At 40.7% G+C, this 21,917-nt stretch overlaps 2 protein-coding genes across 10 annotated transcripts; one reads left to right on the forward strand and one right to left on the reverse strand.

Moving 5' to 3' along the window:
* Positions 1-44: 44 nt before the first annotated feature.
* Positions 45-19,204, forward strand: LOC122574160. Of its 9 annotated transcripts, XM_043741402.1 has the most exons (21): positions 45-497; positions 4,295-4,447; positions 4,520-4,729; positions 6,212-6,413; positions 8,701-8,861; positions 8,974-9,102; positions 9,166-9,345; positions 9,512-9,754; positions 10,232-10,894; positions 12,169-12,381; positions 13,359-13,522; positions 13,606-13,753; positions 13,901-14,015; positions 17,169-17,228; positions 17,318-17,445; positions 17,526-17,666; positions 17,752-17,956; positions 18,045-18,193; positions 18,301-18,516; positions 18,629-18,730; positions 18,805-19,204. In XM_043741402.1, exons 1-21 carry the CDS (start codon positions 495-497, stop codon positions 18,886-18,888), a joined length of 3,669 nt encoding a protein of 1,222 aa, XP_043597337.1. In that variant the 5' UTR covers positions 45-494; the 3' UTR covers positions 18,889-19,204. The 9 variants fall into 9 exon arrangements, 1 of the variants encoding a protein (XP_043597337.1); XR_006318921.1 differs by lacking the exons at positions 17,318-17,445; positions 17,526-17,666; positions 17,752-17,956; ... (2 more) ...; positions 18,629-18,730; positions 18,805-19,204 and adding an exon at positions 14,529-17,100 and having other exon boundaries at positions 17,169-17,201; XR_006318925.1 differs by lacking the exons at positions 17,318-17,445; positions 17,526-17,666; positions 17,752-17,956; ... (2 more) ...; positions 18,629-18,730; positions 18,805-19,204 and adding an exon at positions 14,529-17,100 and having other exon boundaries at positions 12,172-12,381; positions 17,169-17,200.
* Positions 19,205-19,342: 138 nt separating this feature from the next.
* Positions 19,343-21,770, reverse strand: LOC122574170. Its single transcript, XM_043741421.1, has 3 exons — positions 20,726-21,770; positions 19,964-20,592; positions 19,343-19,870 (listed from the first exon to the last, which is right to left on the reverse strand). The coding sequence occupies exons 1-3, from the start codon at positions 21,367-21,369 to the stop codon at positions 19,713-19,715; spliced, it is 1,431 nt and encodes a 476-aa protein (XP_043597356.1). The 5' UTR covers positions 21,370-21,770; the 3' UTR covers positions 19,343-19,712.
* Positions 21,771-21,917: the final 147 nt, after the last annotated feature.

The following is a 21,917-nucleotide window of genomic DNA, read 5'->3' on the forward strand; positions in this document are numbered from 1 at the left end:
TTCTACGTTTGTCACTTTTTCTCGCATGAGCGCATATGTGAGATAATCTACTGCCGACCAGCCAGTTTACTCGCAGCCAGTTCCTAATTAGCCGAATTCGCATATGCTAAACAAATTTTCAAATCCGATTTTCCCATCCTTATTTAAATTATTTCTCCTTTAAACGAATAATTCGGGCTTGATCGGTCGCACTGATCGGAAAATTTCATTACTTTCTTCCTTGGAATGCCACGACATACTGCGTATATGTGTAGAAGTGCTATACTCTTCTTGAATAATGAAAAGCATGCTTGACTGGGACACGTGGAAGACACTGCGCGTTTCCAGTCGACCAACAGACACCTTAGCATTCGTATGTGCCTTATCGTGAAAATTTATTTTATTACGAGTACGGATTATTACAGCAGCGAAATGTAAATGGGAAACGATCGCTAAAAAAAACCACAAATCGCAGAGTTCTTTCACGAGAATGGCATGACTTGCAACACATAAAGATGGTTTGTTATCGTATTGGGATATTTGCACACACCTGTTTCACAATTTTATTTTGCTCTTAAATCACCCTCGATTAATCATTGCTGTTCAAGTAGCTTTTTTTTCGTGTGACGCTTCGTCATTTTTCGAGAAAATCCAGTTTTTCATTATCGATTAACGAGCTTATGCTTGAACACGACTGATTCCGAACCAGACAGAACAAATAATTAGCAGGAAGTTGTTCTACATGTGAAAATAGGTCGAACCTGTGGAATACAATTTTTCCACAAGACGTTTTGTTTTTAACGTCAAACTTTCAAAGTTTCAAAGTTTTGGAAAACTTATATCTTTGGACAATTAACATATTAAATAATAATAATTAAAATATATAACAATAATAAGCGTGTCGTGCTTTCCTCCGTGTGGTTCTCGCTTAAAACGCTTAGAAACAACGTAGTTTGGACTTGCCAGAATGACTGCATATAAAGTTATCTTCTTCGATGGTTGTATGCATTTTGTTTTCGCTTTCGTTTTCGTTTTCGTTTTCGTTTTCGTTTTCGTTTTCGTTTTCGTTTCCGTACTTTGGAACCTCGATATTAAACAATTGACGCGAATATTCCCCGACGATTGTGCTACTTAACGACCGCGTGTCTCCTCGATGCAACGATGATACATACGACCGACCCAAGATTCACGCAACATGCTTACGTGATCGATGTGTCGTTGCTCCAGAGTATCGATCCCGGTGGTCGAGGTGCAAACTAAATAAGTAAATGAGGTAAACGACTAGCGAACGAACGAAACGATCAACGGTCAAACTATCTTGAACGTAAAACGTAAAAATCGATAATCGTTGAGTTCGAGTCTGTTTCACGATTGAACGTTAGCGATGAATAAGGAATACTTTTGTCGTTCAAAGGATTTTTCTTACCGAGACGATTCGATAAACCTGTACGATAAATATTTACGAAGGAAATGCAAAGAAGGTTATTAAATATGAAAGAACTCGTTTACATGGTGAAAAACGAGCCGTTGTCGCAAGAACGGTTGGAACGGGTAGACCGGTAGAATTAAGAATCAACTACCACAAGAACGAGAAGAATTAATTACGAAGAAATAATATCTATCATTTGCGTTCCGCCCGACCACAAAATACTTTCGCTGATGAATTCCACGTTGCGCGATAGTTCTTACAATTTAGACGATTAACAGTATCTTCTAATTTACGAGTCTTTGATGACTCGGATGATGAAGCGGTTCGTTTCGAGGGGAATCACCGAACAATTTCATGTTGGCCTTGAGCAACTTTTTTTTAGTCGGAGCGACGGTGACGGGCGCTCAAGGTTCCCTAATGATGTCCTTGCTACTGTGATTCGTATCTCTCGTACCGTATCTCATTAATCATCAGCTACGTCATACGTGATTATTTGCTAATCTATGAGAAAAGAGAAATGTGTCAGAGAATATCAAACATCGATAGGTAAAATAAGGTCAAGTATGACAGAAAAAAAAACATTTCAAGCGACAAAAATCTCTCTTTTACCTAAAAACTTGAAGCAACTCCGTTTAAAGTTTCCCAAGTTGCGCCTCTAATAATAAATTAAGTAATTCCCCTAGGCTTGAATAATTTAACGATTATCTCGCTGCGCGTATACTGTGAAAATTCCACTTACTTCGCTGAAGGAAATACCTACGTTCTACTTTTATGCTTAGATTGTGCAGCGACTTCCAAAAGATTGGTATCAATTTTTAATTAAGAAATTAAACGCCCGAGAAACGAAAAACGGCGATCGAAAATACGCGTTTCGTCTTCGTTTCTCTAAAATCGAAATCCTATCTGTATACGATATATGGTTATATCCGAGCACTATACGAAGAAGCGCCACAATTTTACAAAACGCTGTTATATTCGACATTGTGTCTCATTTCTTGGTTATTCTTTTCCGTATACTTGGAATGTCCGGTCTCGATGACCCGGCGAATCCTATGGTAACGTGTTCATAGGTGGCGCGCGTCGCGACGCCCTGCATCGACTTCATTCGCTGCGAGACTCTTCCTCGTATCGCACACGTTCTCTTCTCCAACTCATCTCCCGCCGTTCATTTCCATTGGTTCGTGCCGCGAACTATGACTTGGATATGACGAGAATCTCGTGACGCCAAGTCAATCAGGTAATTCATCAAGGACGATTAAACGATGAACGATAAACGATCGGCGAGAACATTATATAAAATCGCTTATATATGCACGATACACATGCTTGTTCACTTACGTTTGCGTTTTTATCACAATCTATGCACCATGTATTTATTTATTTATATTTCTTCTCGTTTTTCTTTTATTTTTCTTTAAACAAACGATCTATTGTGCTAGAAAGCACGATTTACGCGCAACGGTATGCATAATTGGTTTAAAAGGTTTTATGTAAAAGAATGTAAGTATTTTTGGCAAAATTAACGTTGACTTTCATTCTACCTGTATAGGTATAGGCATAGATATAGGCATAGGCATAGGCATAGGCATAGGCATAGGCATAGGCATAGGCATAGGCATAGGCATAGGTATAGGTATAAGTATATGCCACGTATATAAGTTTTATTCTGATCTTCAGATCGCTAGAATACATTTCCCGGCCGCAAACTAATAAATTACCTTATCGTCGTACAATAAAACGCATGCAATTTACGTATAATTATAGTATCAGCCAGTTTCGATAAATATTCCTACAGCAGTAATCGGATGACCAAGCAATACTTGTATATACACCAATAATATAAAAAATTGTAATTGAATTTGCCGCGCATCTTATCTTCACTTTTTTTTATCGACTCTGCGTCTTATCGTCGTAAACATTGTCAACTGTTTCGCAAATTGGCTTCTGTGTATTTCAAATTGAGATAGCATATTTGCTAGAAGTAGGCGAAACCGTTGAAACAAACCAGTCGTCCACGTGTCCCGTTCAACTAAATAGAAGAGAATAAGAGAATTCGTCCATCTTTTTCTTCCCATGCGAATATCTTCTTCGCGAAGCAAATGAAAATGAAAACACGCAATTCACAGCGATAACGTCAAAACTATTTCACACTCCGTATTTGCGTTTGCCTATATTTTTCCTATATTACGTTCGGCTTCACACGCGACCAACGAACCAGGGGATTCACCGCTAGTTATCCTACCAGGAAAAACTAAATCGCGATGTCTCGATAAAAGCTCCTCTCAACTAATCTTATTAATTATAGTAAAACACAATCGTTTTCGTCCTCTTTTCTATTTTTATTTTTATTTCTATCCATTATCTTCCTATTTCATTTTTCATCTTTCCTCCAAGTTGATTCTCTCTTCAGATTTCACGACCTAGGTATCCACGGTTGTCATACACAAAGTTACAGAATACGATACAAACAAAGTACGTTATTTATTTACGTGTTACTTTTGCAAATAAGATAATTTGGAGAAGAGTTTGGAATTTACGGAGAAACTAATTTGTCGTTCCTTTTCGCGCAACTGCTTCGTTTATTTAAAGTTGCAAGCAACGTCGTGAAACGAATTTATTTTTATTCGATTAATATGCGATTCGATACAGAGCTTGGACAGTGCAGGATGCAGACCGTTTCGATTGGACAAGCTTAATGGAGAATCAATAGCGAGTGTTTCAAGGATATATTCGTATTAGCGCGAATTAACTTGCAACTTTCCGCGAAAAATATTCTTTCCAACGCTTCTCTCCATAACCTAAAATGATATGGCAACTTTCGTGAAATCGAATTTTGGCTGAAATCGCTAGAATCATAATCGATCGTGTTTTACTCTCGTGGTGTAGATGAACTCGACAACGTTGAAATCTTGGCTGCTACGAGGAGAACTTGAGAAACTAGAACATGTCGTTCTAGAAGGACGCGGGGCACGTCTGTTGGGTGAATATTCTCCAGACCTGAGAACCAGAGTCTTCCTAAAAGGACTCCCAAATTATTTGGTAAGCTATCATAGTATTTATTCGTAGCGAGCTTTACACGAAGAGAAAATGATAAATATCTGTATGTTTCAGACGAAAATCTCTTGCGTGCACGACGCGGTTTCACGTGGTTCTCTGGCGGAAACGCGAAAGCTCGTATCGGAAGAACCTAAAAAAAAGCTGGCCATTGCGAAAGATCCAGCTGGCACTCCTTTGCTTCACAAGGCAGTCTACCACGATCATCAAGATATCGTCGAGTGGCTTGCGCACAATTTTCCCATCGCTGTTCAGCAGAAAGATAAAGTAATCTTTATCATACGATCTTTTTATTCTCAACTATCTGCTTCTTTGCTATCTTTTCTTTTTCTTTTCTTCTAGAATTACCTTGTATCAAGTTTTCTAGTATCGTTCTTTTTATATTTATTTAGGTTGTTTTCCGCCGATTTAAAGAGTGAATTTACCGCATCTCTATCTCGTACAGAACATCCGTGGTCGTGATCCAACTTGCAATAGTCTGCCACTTAAACTTACTTGAAAGTACCTTTTATCTTTTCTCAACCCATCTAGATCAGGTTAGATCAGCAGAAAAACTAATTTTGACGCGAAAGTGAAATAGCTGCTGCTTACGAATATACGTGTGTATAAAAGGTCAGAGATGAATAGTAATGAATAAATCAAAGATTCGCGTAAAACTTTGATCTAAAGTTGGATCGAACTAGGTCGCCCATGTCCTAGCGTATTTTAGCGATGATAGCGTAATTTTACTTTCACTTTCCTAGACTTCCAACATTTTTAAGTGTCTTTATCGCATCGTGCAACCGTCCGTATAAGAAATAGAATTTTCGAGGCTGAAGTTTCGCTCAGATTCTCAAAATTAAATTCGAATAGCCTACTGAGAATTGCAGTTTTTTAACACGTAAACTTATATTTTATATAGCGAATTTTATATAGATATTTCGCCCTGGGTATCGCGATACGATTCAAATAAACTACCTTTTAAACATTTTTTTAATCCGCAGAGCTTGCGTTATTTTAATAATTTGCAAAAATTTAGTAGGAATGTATATATAAATAAATTTAGTAAATTTAGTGGTCACCGATGGCCACCGTGGCGATCAACGATTTGAAAATTCTTACAAATATTCGTAACTTTTCTACCTTGCTACCGATGACTAATCGTAAAGCGAAAAATTTAGTCAGTCCTGTTTATGCTTGTTCCAAGATACCCAACCGGCGAATAATAATGGAAAAGTCGTTTTTCGTAACGACGGGACGCGACGCGACGCGACGCGACGCTCGTCTTTTCCGCATCGCGTGACGCGACTAATAACAAAGCGTAAACCACCTGTTCTTCCCCGCAGTCATCATGGACTCGGTGTCCAGGCGCACGCAGCGCCTACAACATGGCAAATGTCAGCTTCTCAAACTTTCCCTGCCCTTAATCTCCATTCCATCTTTATATTCGCCGTTTACACATCTATTCGCTGTTTATGCGCCTGAAATATTCATCCTCTAACGGCCATCGCGCTTTTTGCTTGCTCGAGTTACTTTGAGAACGGCGAATGTTTATGAGAACCGTGCAATAGGTCCGATCGATGTTTTCGCGATGATCAATCGATCGCCGGTAATTCTCGAAATTTGCGAAATCGTGAGAACCTTCTATCGAACGATACGAGGCTTAAATATACTCGGACTCGAGAATATTTTCAATTTACGGTAAATGAGTTGATGATTTTGTAAATAATTCAGACTGCGTTCAGAAAACGTTGTATTTCTTACTCTTAGGAAGGAAGAACCGCGTTGCATTACTGTGCTGCTTGCAAAGATCCCGAGGCAATTTGGGATGTTCTCATAGAAAACGACTGTGACGCGAGCATTATCGACAAAAAGGGTAATCCCGCTTCGTACTATTTGGAACATAGTTCGGAGGTCGAGCTACCGGAAGCGGAGAACATGTCTCATCGCAAGACCAACTCTGGCAAGGAACGTGAGTCATTTCCAATTATCTATAGTTGTTTTAGATTTTACATCTTTCACGATGGTTAGACGACGTACCTCGGTAACGTGCAGAAGCCTGGCCAATCATTTAATTGGCGAAATATGTTACACGGAAATTTCTCAGGTCCTGAAGAAATAAAACTCAATTTTGTCAAACGTATGATTAATGGCCCGTTATACGTTTAAATCGATTAAGAACAACTGGAAGAATAGACGAGGGCATGCATCGTGCACTTGGCTCGTTCCCCACATACAGTTCGTACGGTTACACATTCGCTTATACGCTATAGTCTGTGGAATCTTCTCGATAATGACCCGGAAGAATCGATAGAACTCAAGTCAAGTCTGTACGGCAAGGAAAACCGCTTCGATCGATAGGATGACACGCTCTGGTCGATTGACCAACGAATTATTTAAGAATCCTCGAAAACTACGACCGGCGGAAATCCTATAAACATGTTATAACGATGTAAAGATAGCTTGTTGTAGCCCTTCCCGATTGCACGACGAGATTATTCGATAACGGAAAGAATAAGTCGGCTATAGTATATTCCGACCAATATTTACGAGTGGGATCAAAGTTGTAGATATAGTAAGATGAAAATGACATATTTCTTTTGAGAATCGGCAAACGAGTCTGTTTCCTGAAAAACACTAAACAGTTCTTCCACTAGCCGTGTATATACGAAGCCGCGTACTAAACTGTTCGAAGAAAATGTGAATAATAGCCAGCCGAACAAAGTGGAAGGTGAATAGGCGCGGTAAATCAATGATCACAACGATTACGTTCAATTTTATTGGAATAAATTTACAAATGGGCTGGAACTTGCTTCGCGAGTAACGCAGATTCGAGTAATGAATCGAGTCGAATGTAATGAAACGCTGGATTTTCAAAATCAGCCAATACTCTAATAATACTGGCCATCGGTGAATCATCGAAACCGAACGTCAGACTAAATATAATTGGAATCGTTGTATTTGCCTACTACTTACCCATTTCACGCGACAACTTATCGTTAGCGTCAGCATGCAATACGTACAATGGGCATCTCTGTCAACATCGATCGATCTATTTACCGAGAAGGCAATGGATACGTAAAATATATGTACAGGTAGATGGAAACGCGCGAGTGAGTGACACTCACTCCGTGCACTCGGTTGGCTTTTCAAAAATTTATCAATCCGCTGGAACATGCAATCTACGTCAAAGTGAAACGCTATTCTCGAAAGAAGGAGACATTCGACGAATATATTGTTATAATTTTAATGAAATCCAAGTACACCTGTATCTCACATTTTTTTTTCATTTTCCATTTTCCATTCAAAAGTTCTATATACGTACATATGTTTAGTCATTTACTTCAAACTTGCAAATCGATCCATATTTTGTTATTTGTATACATTTATTATACACGCCTTATTATACATACATAGTATGTTCTGGCTTACATGAAGAATCGGCGATTTCACCTAACAAAGATCACGATTATCAATTTATTGCGTCAGCTAATCAAGTGTTTACGGCACAAGAGACAGACAAACACGATTATCGAATGTACGACGTAATTCTTCGTCGAAAGCATGCGCAACATATCTCGTTTAATTTCCTCTGCGTCACTGTCTTGTTAAAGTTATGTAAAAATCGATGATTCATTGATAATACTGAACGTAACAATGTGTCGTAACAATGCATGTTTAATTGGAACGTTGTAGGGACTCGTCTAAATGATATTTATTAAGAACCGTAAAGACCTGCTGTTAACTCGCTATATTTTCAAAATAACGCAAAGAGAAATTTAATTCTCTCAAGTTTTCATAGGGGAAAAAATGTAGCGAACATTGCTGACAGAAAATCGATATCTGCCGGTAAGAGGATTCCCCCGAGTATCTGAAACATTTATCACATTTCCTCGACACGCGACGTATAATTGGAAATCTTGTCGCTTGTAAATCCTTAACGAAGCAGTTGTATCTTGGAGAGAAAAGGTCGCGTCATTATAATTGTTATCCTGTACGTTTTTCGTAAGCTTATTGCCACGTATACAGGCACCAGCGCCTATAGTATTTAATACACACGGTTGCTTCAAACTTGCGAATATTTCAAACTTGCGAGACATACCGAACCATGTTAATATAAATTAAGCGGATAATTGTAAATTAATTTTATTAAGCGTTAGATATAAATTAATTAAAATTAAGCGGAATTAATCAATTAATTAAATAAGATGATACGATGATACACTTACCCCCAAGATTTTTCCTAACCCTGCATCTAGTTCTGGACTTCAAACCTTCGAATATAAGAATATGGATCCACAATCGAGATATAGGGAAACTACAACGGGTTCTGTGGGAAGGCCATGGGAACAAATTACGTATGGAGACGAGCAACAATCTGCGAGTAAAAAGATTCTTAGAAGCCGTACCATTCATAATGGTTCGTATTAACGTTCAAATTCTTTAACATGTATAATAAGATCGTTACGCACGTAATACGCGATGCGATGTAATATCTGTAATTAATATAATTGTAAAAAATTGTTTTATAGAGTACAACGAAAGATATTCACGCAGCTACGGTGAATAACGATTTAGAGGGGCTCAGGGGCACAGTCGAGGCCTCGTCACCCATCGTTCTTTGCGCCAAAGATGGCAACGGCTTGAACGCCTTGCACAAGGTATACACTTTCTAATTGTACTCTCTTTCCTCTTTCTTTATCGCAAAGTTCGGTAATCGACAGGCCGCTGGTTTGGGTCACACGGAAATCGCGAGGGAAATTCTTGGAAAATACCCTTTCGTTGTGGAGGCGCAGGATAACGATGGCAAGACGCCGTTACATTATGCGGCTGCAGCAAAGGACGATGGAACGTTATATAATTTGATAACGGAATATGGGGCCGATGAAAGCAAATTAGATCACGTGAGTGCCTGGAATCAACTTTGGAATAATTCATAAATAAACGATTGTTCCAGATGGTGTAGAAAATGAAACTCACAGATTAGAGAAACTAGCGAAAATGATATTTCTTTCGCTATTCCCTCGAGATAAGATATAGTTAAATGTACTCTTGAAATTTGTTAATCAGAAACAAAAGGCGCCGGCGTTTTACAAAAATCGGCCATCGGATATTGACCAATCGCTGTTAACCGTGATACCGGAAGCACCTCGAGTTGCCGGATCTTCGTATCCCAAACACTGGGACTGGAGGATTCTAGAAGCGGAGCAAGCTATATCCAAAGGAATGAAAAAAGCCAGCAGTGCGGATATCGATAGCGCATTTGGTAGCGCGGAATCGACAACGAAAAGCTTGAGTAGATCTATGGAACAAGTAATCGCTCACAACGATATTTTTATTATAATTAGACTGCGAATTTTTATGCATTTATGGGAAATTTAATTTTTATGCATATCTGGCAAAATGCACAGAATGCACGTAACACGAAAAAACACGTGATATATCCAAAGTATGCTACTCGTTTCGATATAGCTATCCAATGGCCGAAACAAGCTTCCGCCTAGCTTCTTCCAATTGCTTCATCTTTCATTTGTTTAATCGTATTTACGAAATACGAATCTGCGTAAATGTCTGCAGTCTGATTATAATAAATTCTAAAATTCTAAAACACTTTAGAATTGAGGCAATTCTTTCGAAACGACGTCGTACTTTTTTTCAAGTGAAAATCTGAATTCCACGATTCTCCGTAACACGATACCTTTTATTAGCGACAAAAATCGAAAAATAATCTCCTAGAGTTTTTACTTCGAGACACGAAGGATCAGATAAATTAATCATTTTATGAAACAGATAAAAAATGTCGAGGAGGAGGATCACGAGAAGGAGCAACAGGGAAACGCGGAAGACACAGAAAATCATGAAGTTACAGAGGATACAGAGACCATTAAAAATGCAGAAGATGCAGAAGAAGATGCAGAGGATGCGGCTAATAGAGAAGGCGCAGAACCTGCTGAAAATACGGGAGATACGGAAAATACGGAAAATACGGAAAATACAGAAAATACAGAGGAAGGGGAGGCAGGACGTGAGAACGCGGAACATGCAGAAGAATCCAAAGAACCAGAGACCACAGAAAACAACGAAGAACGCGAGGGAGTAAATGTCGAAGACACTGAAGAGAGGTCGTCGGACGATGACGTGGTGACGGGTACAGCGGTCCCGGAAACTGAGGAAAATTCCAATGCGGAAAACGAAGCTGCGGAACAGCTGAAGCCAAAGGGAATAGAAGGTGAGGAAGAGAGGAAAGAAGAAGAAGAAGAAGAAGAAGAAGAAGAGAAAGAGGAAGAGGAAGAAGAGGAGAAAGAGGAAGGAGAGCCTGCAGACACGGAGGGAGCCCCGAAAATGGAAGAGGCCACCGAGCAGCAGAAGGGGAACAAAGCGGAGGAAGAAGAAAGAAACGAGCCGAGTACAGGCGACTCTGGTGTTGATGATCCAGGGAACGACGAAGACCAGGTACAGTCATCCTAACTCTTAAACGAATCGAATTTTCAGGAATTCCCTAGCACAAAAGTATAAACTTATGGTTTATGACAAGACTTGTATCGTTGAGCGAGAGATATAAACAAGTATAAAATAAGTAGCAATGTTATAACGTGATCTTAGTATCGGTAGAAATAGAGAAATACAAATATACGGTCGAAAGGCAGAAAACGTTGGTATATCTTATGATAGGTTTCGATTATTCTTTCGTGTATAGTTAGATAGCTTACAGGTATAACGAGTGATTTACGGTTGCGGTTGCAAGTGACAGGATGTAATTAGGCTATCATGTATATCGAAAGTAAAGAATGATCGATATTATAACAGTATATTTTCTCTTTGTCACGCACAAATATATGCCAATAAATAAATAATTAAGCAAGGAACTTCTGTTATGACTTTTGCGCACTACAGACCCAGACAAACGCATGGAAATGTATATTTTGTTTTTCATGAACTTTAATCGAGATGCTAAAGATACTGCAACTACCGCATCGCATGCCACGTTCTTTTCAATAATTTTGATGTTTCATCGTTGCGTTTCTCGAAATCGTATTAAAGTATGACGATATGGCAAATATGATCAAGTCATCATTTTACTTTAAACAACAAGTAATAACAAATACAAATTCTCAGTATGAAAATCCTCTTGATTTCTTTTCTTTTCTTTTCTTTTCTTTTCTTTTCTTTTCTTTTCTTTTCTTTTCTTTTCTTTCCTTTTCTTTTCTTTTCTTTTCTTTCCTTTTCTTTTCTTTTCTTTTTTACTTTTATTACTTATAGTTACTTCCCCGTTTCTCACGAAACTGAAACATATCTGCAATATACGCGTTAACGCTATTTCCATTTACGAATATCTAAATATTAAACATTCAATTCGTCGAAAACTATCCTTAAAATATAATTCTCGGCTAATCGTGTCCATATCTAATCGTCAATCCCTAAAGCTAAATCGGCTATCTCGTTGGCAGTTAATCAGTGAAAAACCCACCCAGAACAGATACTGTTCTATTCGTCCTACTCTACCATCCAATTACCAAAATGAGCCAACACTAAACACACCTGTGAATAGACAAAGAAACGACTTATTCGATAGTCGATCGTGTTTCGCGCAAACAGCGTACGAGCAAACCTCGTAATGGAGAACGATCGATTTACCGCATCTAGATTGCGAGGTACGATTAATATTGTCGCGTATCGATCGGCACCAAGTCGTTGGTGCGCATGGTTTTGCACCTGGAAATGATTAGCAGGTAATCGTCGGCGAACACGAGGAGCTTCCGGAAGCAGAAGTAAACGAGGGCAGCATGACGGCGGACCCGGAAATCGAGAAGCTGCTGGAGACCGGCAACATGGAGCAATTGGCCGCGTTAGTGTTAAGTGGCGAAGGCAGAAGACTGGTCGGCCGACATTCGGGCAATCCTGAGCTGCAGGCATTCATCGATCGTGTCCCTTCCTACATGGTATTGCGTACAAAAGCACTCGTTTTTTCCCTCGTGTCGCGTCTCTCAACGCAAACAGAGTTTTTTTTCCTCTCTTTTTTTCTTTTTTTTTTTTGCGAAGAGAGTTTCGTCGAAAACGTAAATTATGACAAATTGGTCTTGTCGATAGTTACACGGCGGAACGATAGTTATAACAGTGGCACAAGTGACGCTAAAGACGCTAAAGACGCGAAAGCAATTTTGAGAATAAAACAGATGTTGGCGGAACATTGAAAAAATATAGCGATAAGCCAAAATGTTAAAAAGACACAAGTATAAAGGAAGAACGCAATCGTTTATCGGGCTATTAGCAGCTGTCTTTCGTTACTGGCGACTTTTTGCCCATTCGCTGTTTCACGTAAAATAATCGAGTTGTATCGATCCGCGTGATTCGATCGATTGATTCACACCTTTCATATACATACCTTTCGTATACCTATGGTGCTCTATCTATGTGGTAATGCGGAAATAATGTGGAAATCTATGTAGTAGATGATACTCGATGCTTGCAGAACGAACGATCGATATTAAACGTTTCGGATTCTTTTGCGTCTTCCTTCCACCTTCTCGAAAGAGAACCGCTCTAAAGCCGCTCGGACTTTTTACCAATCTATCCCTTATCTTTCTAGTATTATACGTACGTATATGTAAAAACGTATATCGTATAAACGTATAACACGTTGAAAATTTGAAACTCGGGCTGCGAACAGGCAAACTTTTTCCTTAAACGGCGATAGCGAAACGATTTAATTTTACGGCTTCTCTTTTTATTATTATTTTAACACAGCTCAATGTTTTGCGAATGTTGCGCCAACCCCTGTGCACCATGCGCGCTATTATAGTCACTCGTATCGAATAGTCGTTAACTTATCCAGATCAATTAGGTAACCAGATGTTTTCAACAACTAATTCGTAGCTGTCGAAAGGGATTACTGATTTTTAACGATCCTTTGTTTCAGGGGAAAATTCATGCTGTACACATGGCAGCGCAAGAAGGAAACCTGAGAGATCTGCAGAGCGCCTTAGATCGGCGCAAGTTTGCCGTTGCGAGAGACGGATCATCGCCGCACGGTGCAACACCTCTTCACGTTGCTGTTGTATTTGGAAACACCACCGTTATCAGGTAAATTAATATGGAAATTTAATGGACGATTTACGAAATCAAGAGCATGCAAGTGAAACGATCATCTTTTATCTTTCCTTTAGATATCTGGCAGGCAGGTTTCCAGAAACCGCGCATGCGATCGATCTCGATGGCCGAACTCCTTTGCACTATGCAGCCACCATAGCGGACAACGGCCATTACTACAACCTTCTACTTCATTTGGGTGCCAATCCTTTAGTTCAAGACAATGTGAGTACATTGTATCGATAAGCCAGCGTCTTTCATAGGATTAATTAAAGGAAACGAGATTAATGTTGGACGCGAACGTGGAGTTGGATAAATTAATTAAAAAAAACTTCATCGATGTGCGTATTGCTAATTTTATGGTTGGTGCAGTTGGGTCAAAAGGCGGACTATTACAAACAGAACCAATCGGAATTTTCCCATAAATCGCTTCTCCGCGATTTCGGAGTTAACGAGAAGCTCGCCGACGAGATGTTGGTGGACAAAGGTATTTTATTCAAACAACGCACTTACGAGCACCATCGTTCGCTAAAGAACTGTACTCCGTGCTACGATCGTTTACAGCCATTTACGTTTTTACTCTCGAAACATAGAAATACCATCTAAACTATTTCAGTTGCCGAACATGGACCAACTTATGTAGTTGTCGATCGTCATCGCCACGTTGTTTTTTTCGCACGCGTTACTTTTCCCATCGTCTATCAAGATCGTCGTCGCAATTTACATAATCTTTTTTTATACAGTAATCGAAATACCTATTTGCCCCGTAACCAGAAAATATTCGAAAAATTAATTAGAAAAATGTTTGATCGAAAGAATCGATTAAAATCGGATAAGGTGGTAGAATTTGCTGAAACGTTCAACAACCAAAAAAACGTAAATAATCATTCTTGACTGATGATAATTGATTAATCTATCCACGGTTGTTCACGTTTTCGCCTCTTCCACTTCTTCCACCATCGGACGTCCTCGCGCTGATGTGCACGTTCGAGGAATACAGTTCCCGGAGGCGACACGTATTCCGCGCGTCGAGACATAACCGAACCAGAGACGCTGGCCACCTTGGAGAGATGTTTCCGTCTTCTGATCGGCGTAAGACACGGTACGACGCCAAAATCTGCTGGGAACTCCGGCACACTGATCGGCCGTTGCCTGAAACGGCCCGTATTCGATCGTATCAAGCACCGTGTGACACGCATGGACCACAATCTCTTTGATGTGATCTGGCCCGCTTTAAAAAAATACGGTAACTCGGCTTACAACAGCAAGGCGAGCAGCGCTTATTCGGTGGTCAGCAACATGGACGAGCACGAGTCTGTGTCGGTGGTAGCGCCGGACTACGAAAGTTACATCGTGTTCGCAGACTTTTTCGATCCTTTGATCAGGGACATACATTGCGTGACTGCCAGCGGTGATCTTCCCGACCACCCTCCGCCGAGATTCTTTTACAACGAGAACGACGACAGCGAAGAGAATGCCGACACGTTGGACGAAGTGGCAGTGTCGGCGATCGAGTCGTACGATCTCGATCCTCCGGTCAAATACGTTCAAGCCGCTGTAATAGAGTGTTGCAGAAATCTGGAAAATTACACGCTTCCCTTGACGCTTACGGTGAACCAGCTGGAAGAGGTGGAACGAGAGATCACCAGTGAATTGATGAGCCAAGAGATCTCGGCAATGATGGCGGAGGGTAGCAGCGAGGACGAGCCCGGAACTTACTTTACCCTCAGCGAAATTCTAGATCAACCGAGTCCGATCAGGGCCCAACTGGCAGCAGCCGGTTTGCTATTGCCTATTACCGATCTTGAAGTTCACGATGACAAACGTCTTCATGGGAAGCACTGGCCATACGGCCGAGGAGTTTACGTCGCCTCTGCCGGTGACCTGGCTGCTTGGGTGAACGTTCAGGATCACCTGAGGGTTATTTGTCGCACCAGCGAGAACAGACCGGGTTTGATCGGTCGTGGCTACGTAAGACTGGCAAAGGTGATGACGATACTCGACGAAAGAATGAAATTCAAGAGAGACAAGAAGCTGGGCTTCCTCGGCGCGCGACCGTACGCCGTTGGCAATACTCTTAGGTTTAACGCGATAATCAGGTTCCCGGAATTGTCGAAGGAATTCGATCATTTGAAGCACCTGTGTGTAGTTCGTGGATTAAGTATACAAGAAACAGCGAAACGGGATATGGTTCGAATCGGTAACCAGCAATCGTTGAGTATTACCGAGCTGCAGACCCTTCAAGATTTCTCCAGAGCTGTCCTGAATATTCTGGCGTTGGAGAAGGAACTATCGATAAACAATTCGTTGAAGATTGCAACATTGATCGCGGGAATTTTCCGCAAACGGAACAGTGCTAAACGTTTCCAGAATTAATCGTTGTCGAGAGGGGACGCTACTAAAGCGACCAACGACCAACTCTGTCTTTCGTCGTCCATGTTATTCAACGCTCCTATACTATCAATTTCATTCCCTTTTTCTTTCTTTCTTCTTTTTTCTTTTTTCCTTTTTTCTTTTTCCTTTTTCCTTTTTCTTTCTTCCTTTTTCTTTTTTCTCTTCTCTTTTTTCTTGATAACCGAATAATACGCTTATACGTGGAATCCTTCTGTGGCAATTCCGTATATCGAGCCAATACGCCGATCGACCGTCCATAAGCAAACTAAAGTCGGAAGTGCAAAGTGGAAAGTCGAAAGTGAGAGGAGAGGAAAGAAAAGAGACGGGTTGAGACGTTGGAAAGACGTGTGCGAACGTTATTCTATTTCTCGTGCACCGAATTAATTAAACGAAAATGAAAGATTAGCTGCTCGGAGGGACGCTGGATTTTGTTCGTTAGGTTAGTAAAATGAACGTTATTGGTACATGGGCAATTGTTAAGACGCTTTGACATGTTGTCGCACGACACCATGCTTCTGTACCTACACGTAAAGTGTGTATACGTGCCTAAAAACGGGCTAAAACCGGTTACACAGAGTTTCTATATAAATTGGATAATATCGCAAGATGATTTATGTGTCATGCACGAGCTGTTCCATGTTCACACGAAACAGAAATGGCGTAGCACGTGTCTTTCCAACTTGAACCGACGAACCGTACGTTTTTACGAGTGGCTACTGTACGCGAACGATTATACGTAAACGAAAATCCTCTTTCGTTTCTATCGCTTCTATCGCATCTATCGCATCTATCGCATCTATCGCATCTATCGCATCTATCGCATCTATCGCATCTATCGCTTCTATCGCTTCTATCGCTTCTATCGATGTAACCCCTATCGTAAAATTCTCTTACTCGTGTGTAAACCTGCTTCCGCATACGGTACAACGAGGATCGTTTTCCAAAGTGCAATCAACAGCTGTGCACTCAATGTCCACAATGCACCCGCCGTATTTTGTGAAAAATTTGCTTCTTTCTTATTTTCTAACAAGATAGATAAGATAAATAAGAAAAAACGAGTAAAGCATTAGGAACGTATTGCGCCTCGATCGATGTAAATTAATTAAATCGATGTAAAAGAAAAGCCAGAGATTCCATTCGAATAACAATTTATTACGCTTTATAAAGCGAAGAAATAGGTGTGCAATATGTTTTTGCCTTTTGTATCTTCTAGTTGATGAAAATAAAAGTATTATTCGGTTTTCAGACGACAAGCCGGTTGATATAGCGATATTTCGAGAAGAAGAGGGTCGCTACTTAGCATCGTGTAAGTTGACGTTAGACGAACGAACACACGAAAATTTCGACGATCCAATCGAAATATAACATAATCTCCAAGTTAATATATCTTTATAGCACTCGGCGATCCATTGATCAGAGGTTTGACAGAAGTTGCCAATACCCGTCCAAACGATCCAGTTACATATCTGGCTACGTATTTATATAACTTTGCCAATAAGAGGAAAAACAGCGCGCAACAACAGGTAAATACATACTACTCTAGATACATGCGCGTACGAATAATTTTCATACACCAAGTATAGAGAGCTGTACGATATGTTAGGAGCCGAACGTATTGATCATCCCTGATCGTGCCGAAGAAAACATAGAGAATATCGAAAATGAAAATGGGGACGAGGATGCTGGTTATCCACAAAGTCCGGATTCCGACGTGCCAGAGTCAGCCTTTAGCAATCCAAACAGGGTGCGTCGATCGTTATTAAACTGTAGAATTTCAGAAGGGATTCAAACTAACAAAAGGATTTTTATGGAAAATCGTGTTTCTTCAGGATGAACATGGTCAAAGCGTTATTCACTTCGCCGCGATTCGATCTTACCCAAAGGATGGCTTGTTCCATTTGCTTCAAGAGAGCCAAGTTAACGTTGGTTTCAGAGACGAATTGTATAGAACAGCCAGAGACGTGGCTGAATTGGCAAATATTAGAGAAAATATGGACGAGATCGATCGATACGTAGCTTATTTGACAGCAAGAGGTAATACGTACTTCCAATTGCGGACAAATTTCGAATAGGAATCGTTTCACGCGACACTTTTATCAAGCTCGTTGTAACGTTTGTTCAGGTGAAACTGAAAAATTAGTAGAACTACTGTTAGAAGGGTACGACCATATTTTAGACGTGCAAGACGAAGGAATAAACATCGTAGAGATCGCTGCACAACGAAGAAGAGAGGCAACCGTACAATTTTTACAATCCATTCCAAATTACGTGGTAAAACAAAACGAATAATCTTGTTAATCTTATTATATATAGTGCTTTTTCCAAGGATGTAACGATCGAGAATAACACACACACACACTAAGGAGACACTTTTACAGACGCAACGTGAACAGGTGCACCACGAAATCAGAACAGGCAACGTAGCGAGAGTAAAAGAACTGTTAGGTAAGAACAACGGAGGAGGAAAGTTATTGGCAATGGGGAAGAATTCGATGGGCAGATGCGCTCTCCACATCGCTGTGCTTCATGAAAACGAAGAAACGGTTCGCTACATTGCTAGAATGTATCCAGAAACTCTACGTATAGGTGACAATGTAAGAGTTAATTTCGAAACAGAAGGACAGGGTTAATTTTACTCTTAAAGTAAAAATGCCAAATCAGGATTCATTATCCGATACGTTTATACGTTTAACGCCCTATTTTTAGTTGGAGAGAACCGCCTTACATTATGCAATGGGTTTACCATCTGTCGAAGAACTAAGCAACGTTCTTATAAAAGCGGGTGCAAAACGCATAGTCAAAGATCTAGTAAGATATCTCTATCCTCGTTCTAACGAACGATCGACGATTCAATGGAAATGATTGTTGCCTTGAATTTCCAGAAATCACGGCAACCCTCCTACTATTTCATGAACAAATCCGATATAGAGAGACTTCGAGAAGAAGAGGAGAGTTTCGTCAAGTAGATCGATCGGACGATGCTGACCGATGCTGCGTACTGTCGCGTAATCGTTCGCTTACACCTTTAAATACTTGGCTAAGATGCATGACATCCGTCATACATACATCGACGTCCTCTTGTATATGTATTCGAATAGTCGTTTTTCACTGGTCTCTGAAATTCTTTTTCTCGAAATACGCCACTGGCGCAACGAACAAGTAGAAAGCGCTCACCTGACCCCGTGTAAAAGTTACGATTATGTAACGAATCTACGTCATATAATATACAGTACGCTATTATTTAGTATTAATAATACAAATAACAAGAGTATTCAGTTCTCATCCTATACGTTTCTTTCAATTACCTCCGCGCTACTTCTCCTCTCTTCCTTCTCCTTCTCTTTCTCTTCCTTACCATCTACGAACTTTCAATTACATCGACTTAACGCATCTAAATATTGACCGATAAACGCTGTTCGCGATTAACTTGTCGCGATACATGTTAATATCCATTGATCATAGGGGGACGAACGTCGAAGGTTGTAAAAAAGCGAAAAATATCTGCTAGCAAATGAAGTTATCTATCGGGATATCTACTATACGTCGGTGCGTGTAGAATCGTTCTGATCGTACGATATGTCTTTTCTAAAACAACTGCTGTCTGTACCACACACAGGACAGTCTGCTGTCCAAAATTCGGTTTCGTCCGTCGCTTCTTTCTAATTCTATTCTATCTCGCTTCGAGTCGTAAGAATGAAATTATGCGATCGTTCTTCAAACTTCAAACTGCAAACTGCAAACCACGTAGCTTCCCCGAGTTCCAACGAGTTACAATCGATCGACGATTTAATCACTGACGAGATACAGCGCTTCTCTTACTGCTCATCCTCGGCTGACCTTGCGTTTTTCTGCCGACATTCGATGCATCCTGATCGACGTCCTCGCTATCGTCGACGATTCGCTGCCATGGCGTAGGATTCACGTACGCTGGCTTGGCTTTTTGATGAGCTGACAATAGGTGAAAATGTCGTATTATTACATTTCTACCATTTGAAGGCATTTCTTTACATATATAAGACAAAAGCAACTGAAGCAACTGACGCAGAAGCCCTTGCGTGGCAGGTTTCGGTTTGTTCTTCGCCATCTTTCGCCAGTTTTCGTAGGCTTTCGTGCTCTCCTCTAATCTCTTTTTCCTTTCTTCTTCGTCCTTTTTTCGCTTCATTTCCTCTTTCTTCTGGCATGCTACACAAACATCGTAAACGCACAAATCATCAACGAGACGAAGGAAAACCCCGATGCTTTCTTTACCTCTCTCTTCTTCTTTCTTTTTACGGGCCCATTGACGAAGATACATAGTCTTCGCTACAGCCGCTTTATCCTCCACTTCTTTCAATTGCTTCTGCAATTCCAGTTCCTTCTCTACTACAGCTTTCTTCCTCTCCTCTTCCTTCCTTTTCATTTCGGACCATTTGACGAAATTCTCCCTCTCGCGGCATTCTCTTTCTTCCTTTTCACGAGCTAGCCTATCCTCCTCCATTTGCCTCTGCCGTTCAGCCTCGTCTTTCTCTTCCTTTTTCCGTCGCGCTATTTCTTGCTTCCTTCGCATCCACTCGCTGTAAGTGATCTTCTTGCCAACATCCGATTCATTCCGCCTGTTCCCCGTTATTCTGACACCGGATATCGATGAGGTAGAAACTTGCACGATTCGCTGTCCATTAAACGTATACCTACTTGATGAGAAATGGTATTTCGTCGGTCTTGAATTTAATCGTTTTTCTACCGCGATTAAATATACAGTATACGGATATAAGTAATAAAACATTTCGTACAAGATAACTACGTTTACGACACTACACGAGATACCTCTGCATTTTCCACTCGATATCCCTAGTAGAACAAAGATCGCCGTAGCTATTGTCCGCTCTATCGGCAATTTTACAACGTCTCTCGATTCGATTCGAATGCTTACACGAGGTGACAGATTTGGAACGTACAATACCGGATCGTAAGGATGCGCAGCATGTAGTCGGTGAATTTAAGGAATAACAACGATACGTTTCTTCGGCTGAACCTTGGTCACCAGCGTGATCCATAAACGAAGCAGCCAGATCATTGTTGATGGACAGTGTGGACATCATATCGCTGATTCCGGCGGAATCACCGCAATTTCTCACGAAACGTTCATCGTCTCTATAACCGACCTTCGCTTGAATTTCCACCTCGTGTTCTACATCCTCGACGTTCAATGTCTCCGCGTAAATTGCCGGATTAATGAATCGAACTTCCGTACCGGATCTAGAACTTGTAGGAATTGTACCACAGCGAATCGTTCCATTGCTCCCAGAGGTTCCAATTCTTCTCTGACTATCATCGGACGCAACATTTTTCCAACGACTAGAACTGATCAGACATACACCGTTTCTGGCCGCAGCGTCGTTTACGCTATGCATCTCGTTAATACCATCTCTCTTACAATCATAACAGCTGTCAACGTCGTTGTCGAGCATCGTCGAACAAGCGTCCTTAGTTCTGGCCAGGCAATACGCGATCAAGATTATTATATAACAGACAAGAGTATATCGAAATTTAACGACTCGTCACATATCGTTGGCTTCCGGTCGTGTCTTTCGACTAATCCTTCGCAGTCCCGATACAACTCGTGTACGCATATTCGTCCATCTTTCACGCGATGTTGCGCTTTTCGTTTACACAAACAACAACGAATCCCTGTTAGCGACGTATTACCGGCACTACGCTTCAACTTGAAATTTACCGAGAAATTTGTACACGGGTACGTTCGCGCGTGACACCGCGGTCCGATTTCGAACTTTATGGAGGTGCGCGCCACCTTCGATCGGATACACCCTCCGTTAAGCGACTCGCGATCCCACTTTACATTCACATTCGATAACTCACCTGATTGCTGACGTAGGCTATTCTGCTGATCGACCAACAAGAAAAACAGATCACATTCGATGCTTCGCGATATATTACGATATGCACGGTCGATCTTAACCATATCCTGTACATATTTCATTTCGTTCCCTCCTGATTA

The sequence above is a fragment of the Bombus pyrosoma genome, linkage group LG13 (genome assembly GCF_014825855.1).
Source record: "Bombus pyrosoma isolate SC7728 linkage group LG13, ASM1482585v1, whole genome shotgun sequence".
Lineage (NCBI taxonomy): Eukaryota > Metazoa > Arthropoda > Insecta > Hymenoptera > Apidae > Bombus > Bombus pyrosoma.

Bases quoted from the DNA above. Each gene is read 5' to 3' on its own strand.
- LOC122574160 (XM_043741402.1), top strand. The intron at 8,862-8,973 runs GTTCGTATTAAC...ATTGTTTTATAG, and splicing joins AAGCCGTACCATTCATAATG to AGTACAACGAAAGATATTCA. The intron at 13,523-13,605 runs GTAAATTAATAT...TCTTTCCTTTAG, and splicing joins GGAAACACCACCGTTATCAG to ATATCTGGCAGGCAGGTTTC.
- LOC122574170 (XM_043741421.1), bottom strand. From the start codon at position 21,369: ATGCTCGACAACGACGTTGACAGCTGTTATGATTGTAAGAGAGATGGT. The intron at 20,593-20,725 runs GTATCTCGTGTA...TTTCTCATCAAG, and splicing joins ATCGAGTGGAAAATGCAGAG to TAGGTATACGTTTAATGGAC. The intron at 19,871-19,963 runs GTCAGTTGCTTC...ACCTATTGTCAG, and splicing joins TGCCACGCAAGGGCTTCTGC to CTCATCAAAAAGCCAAGCCA.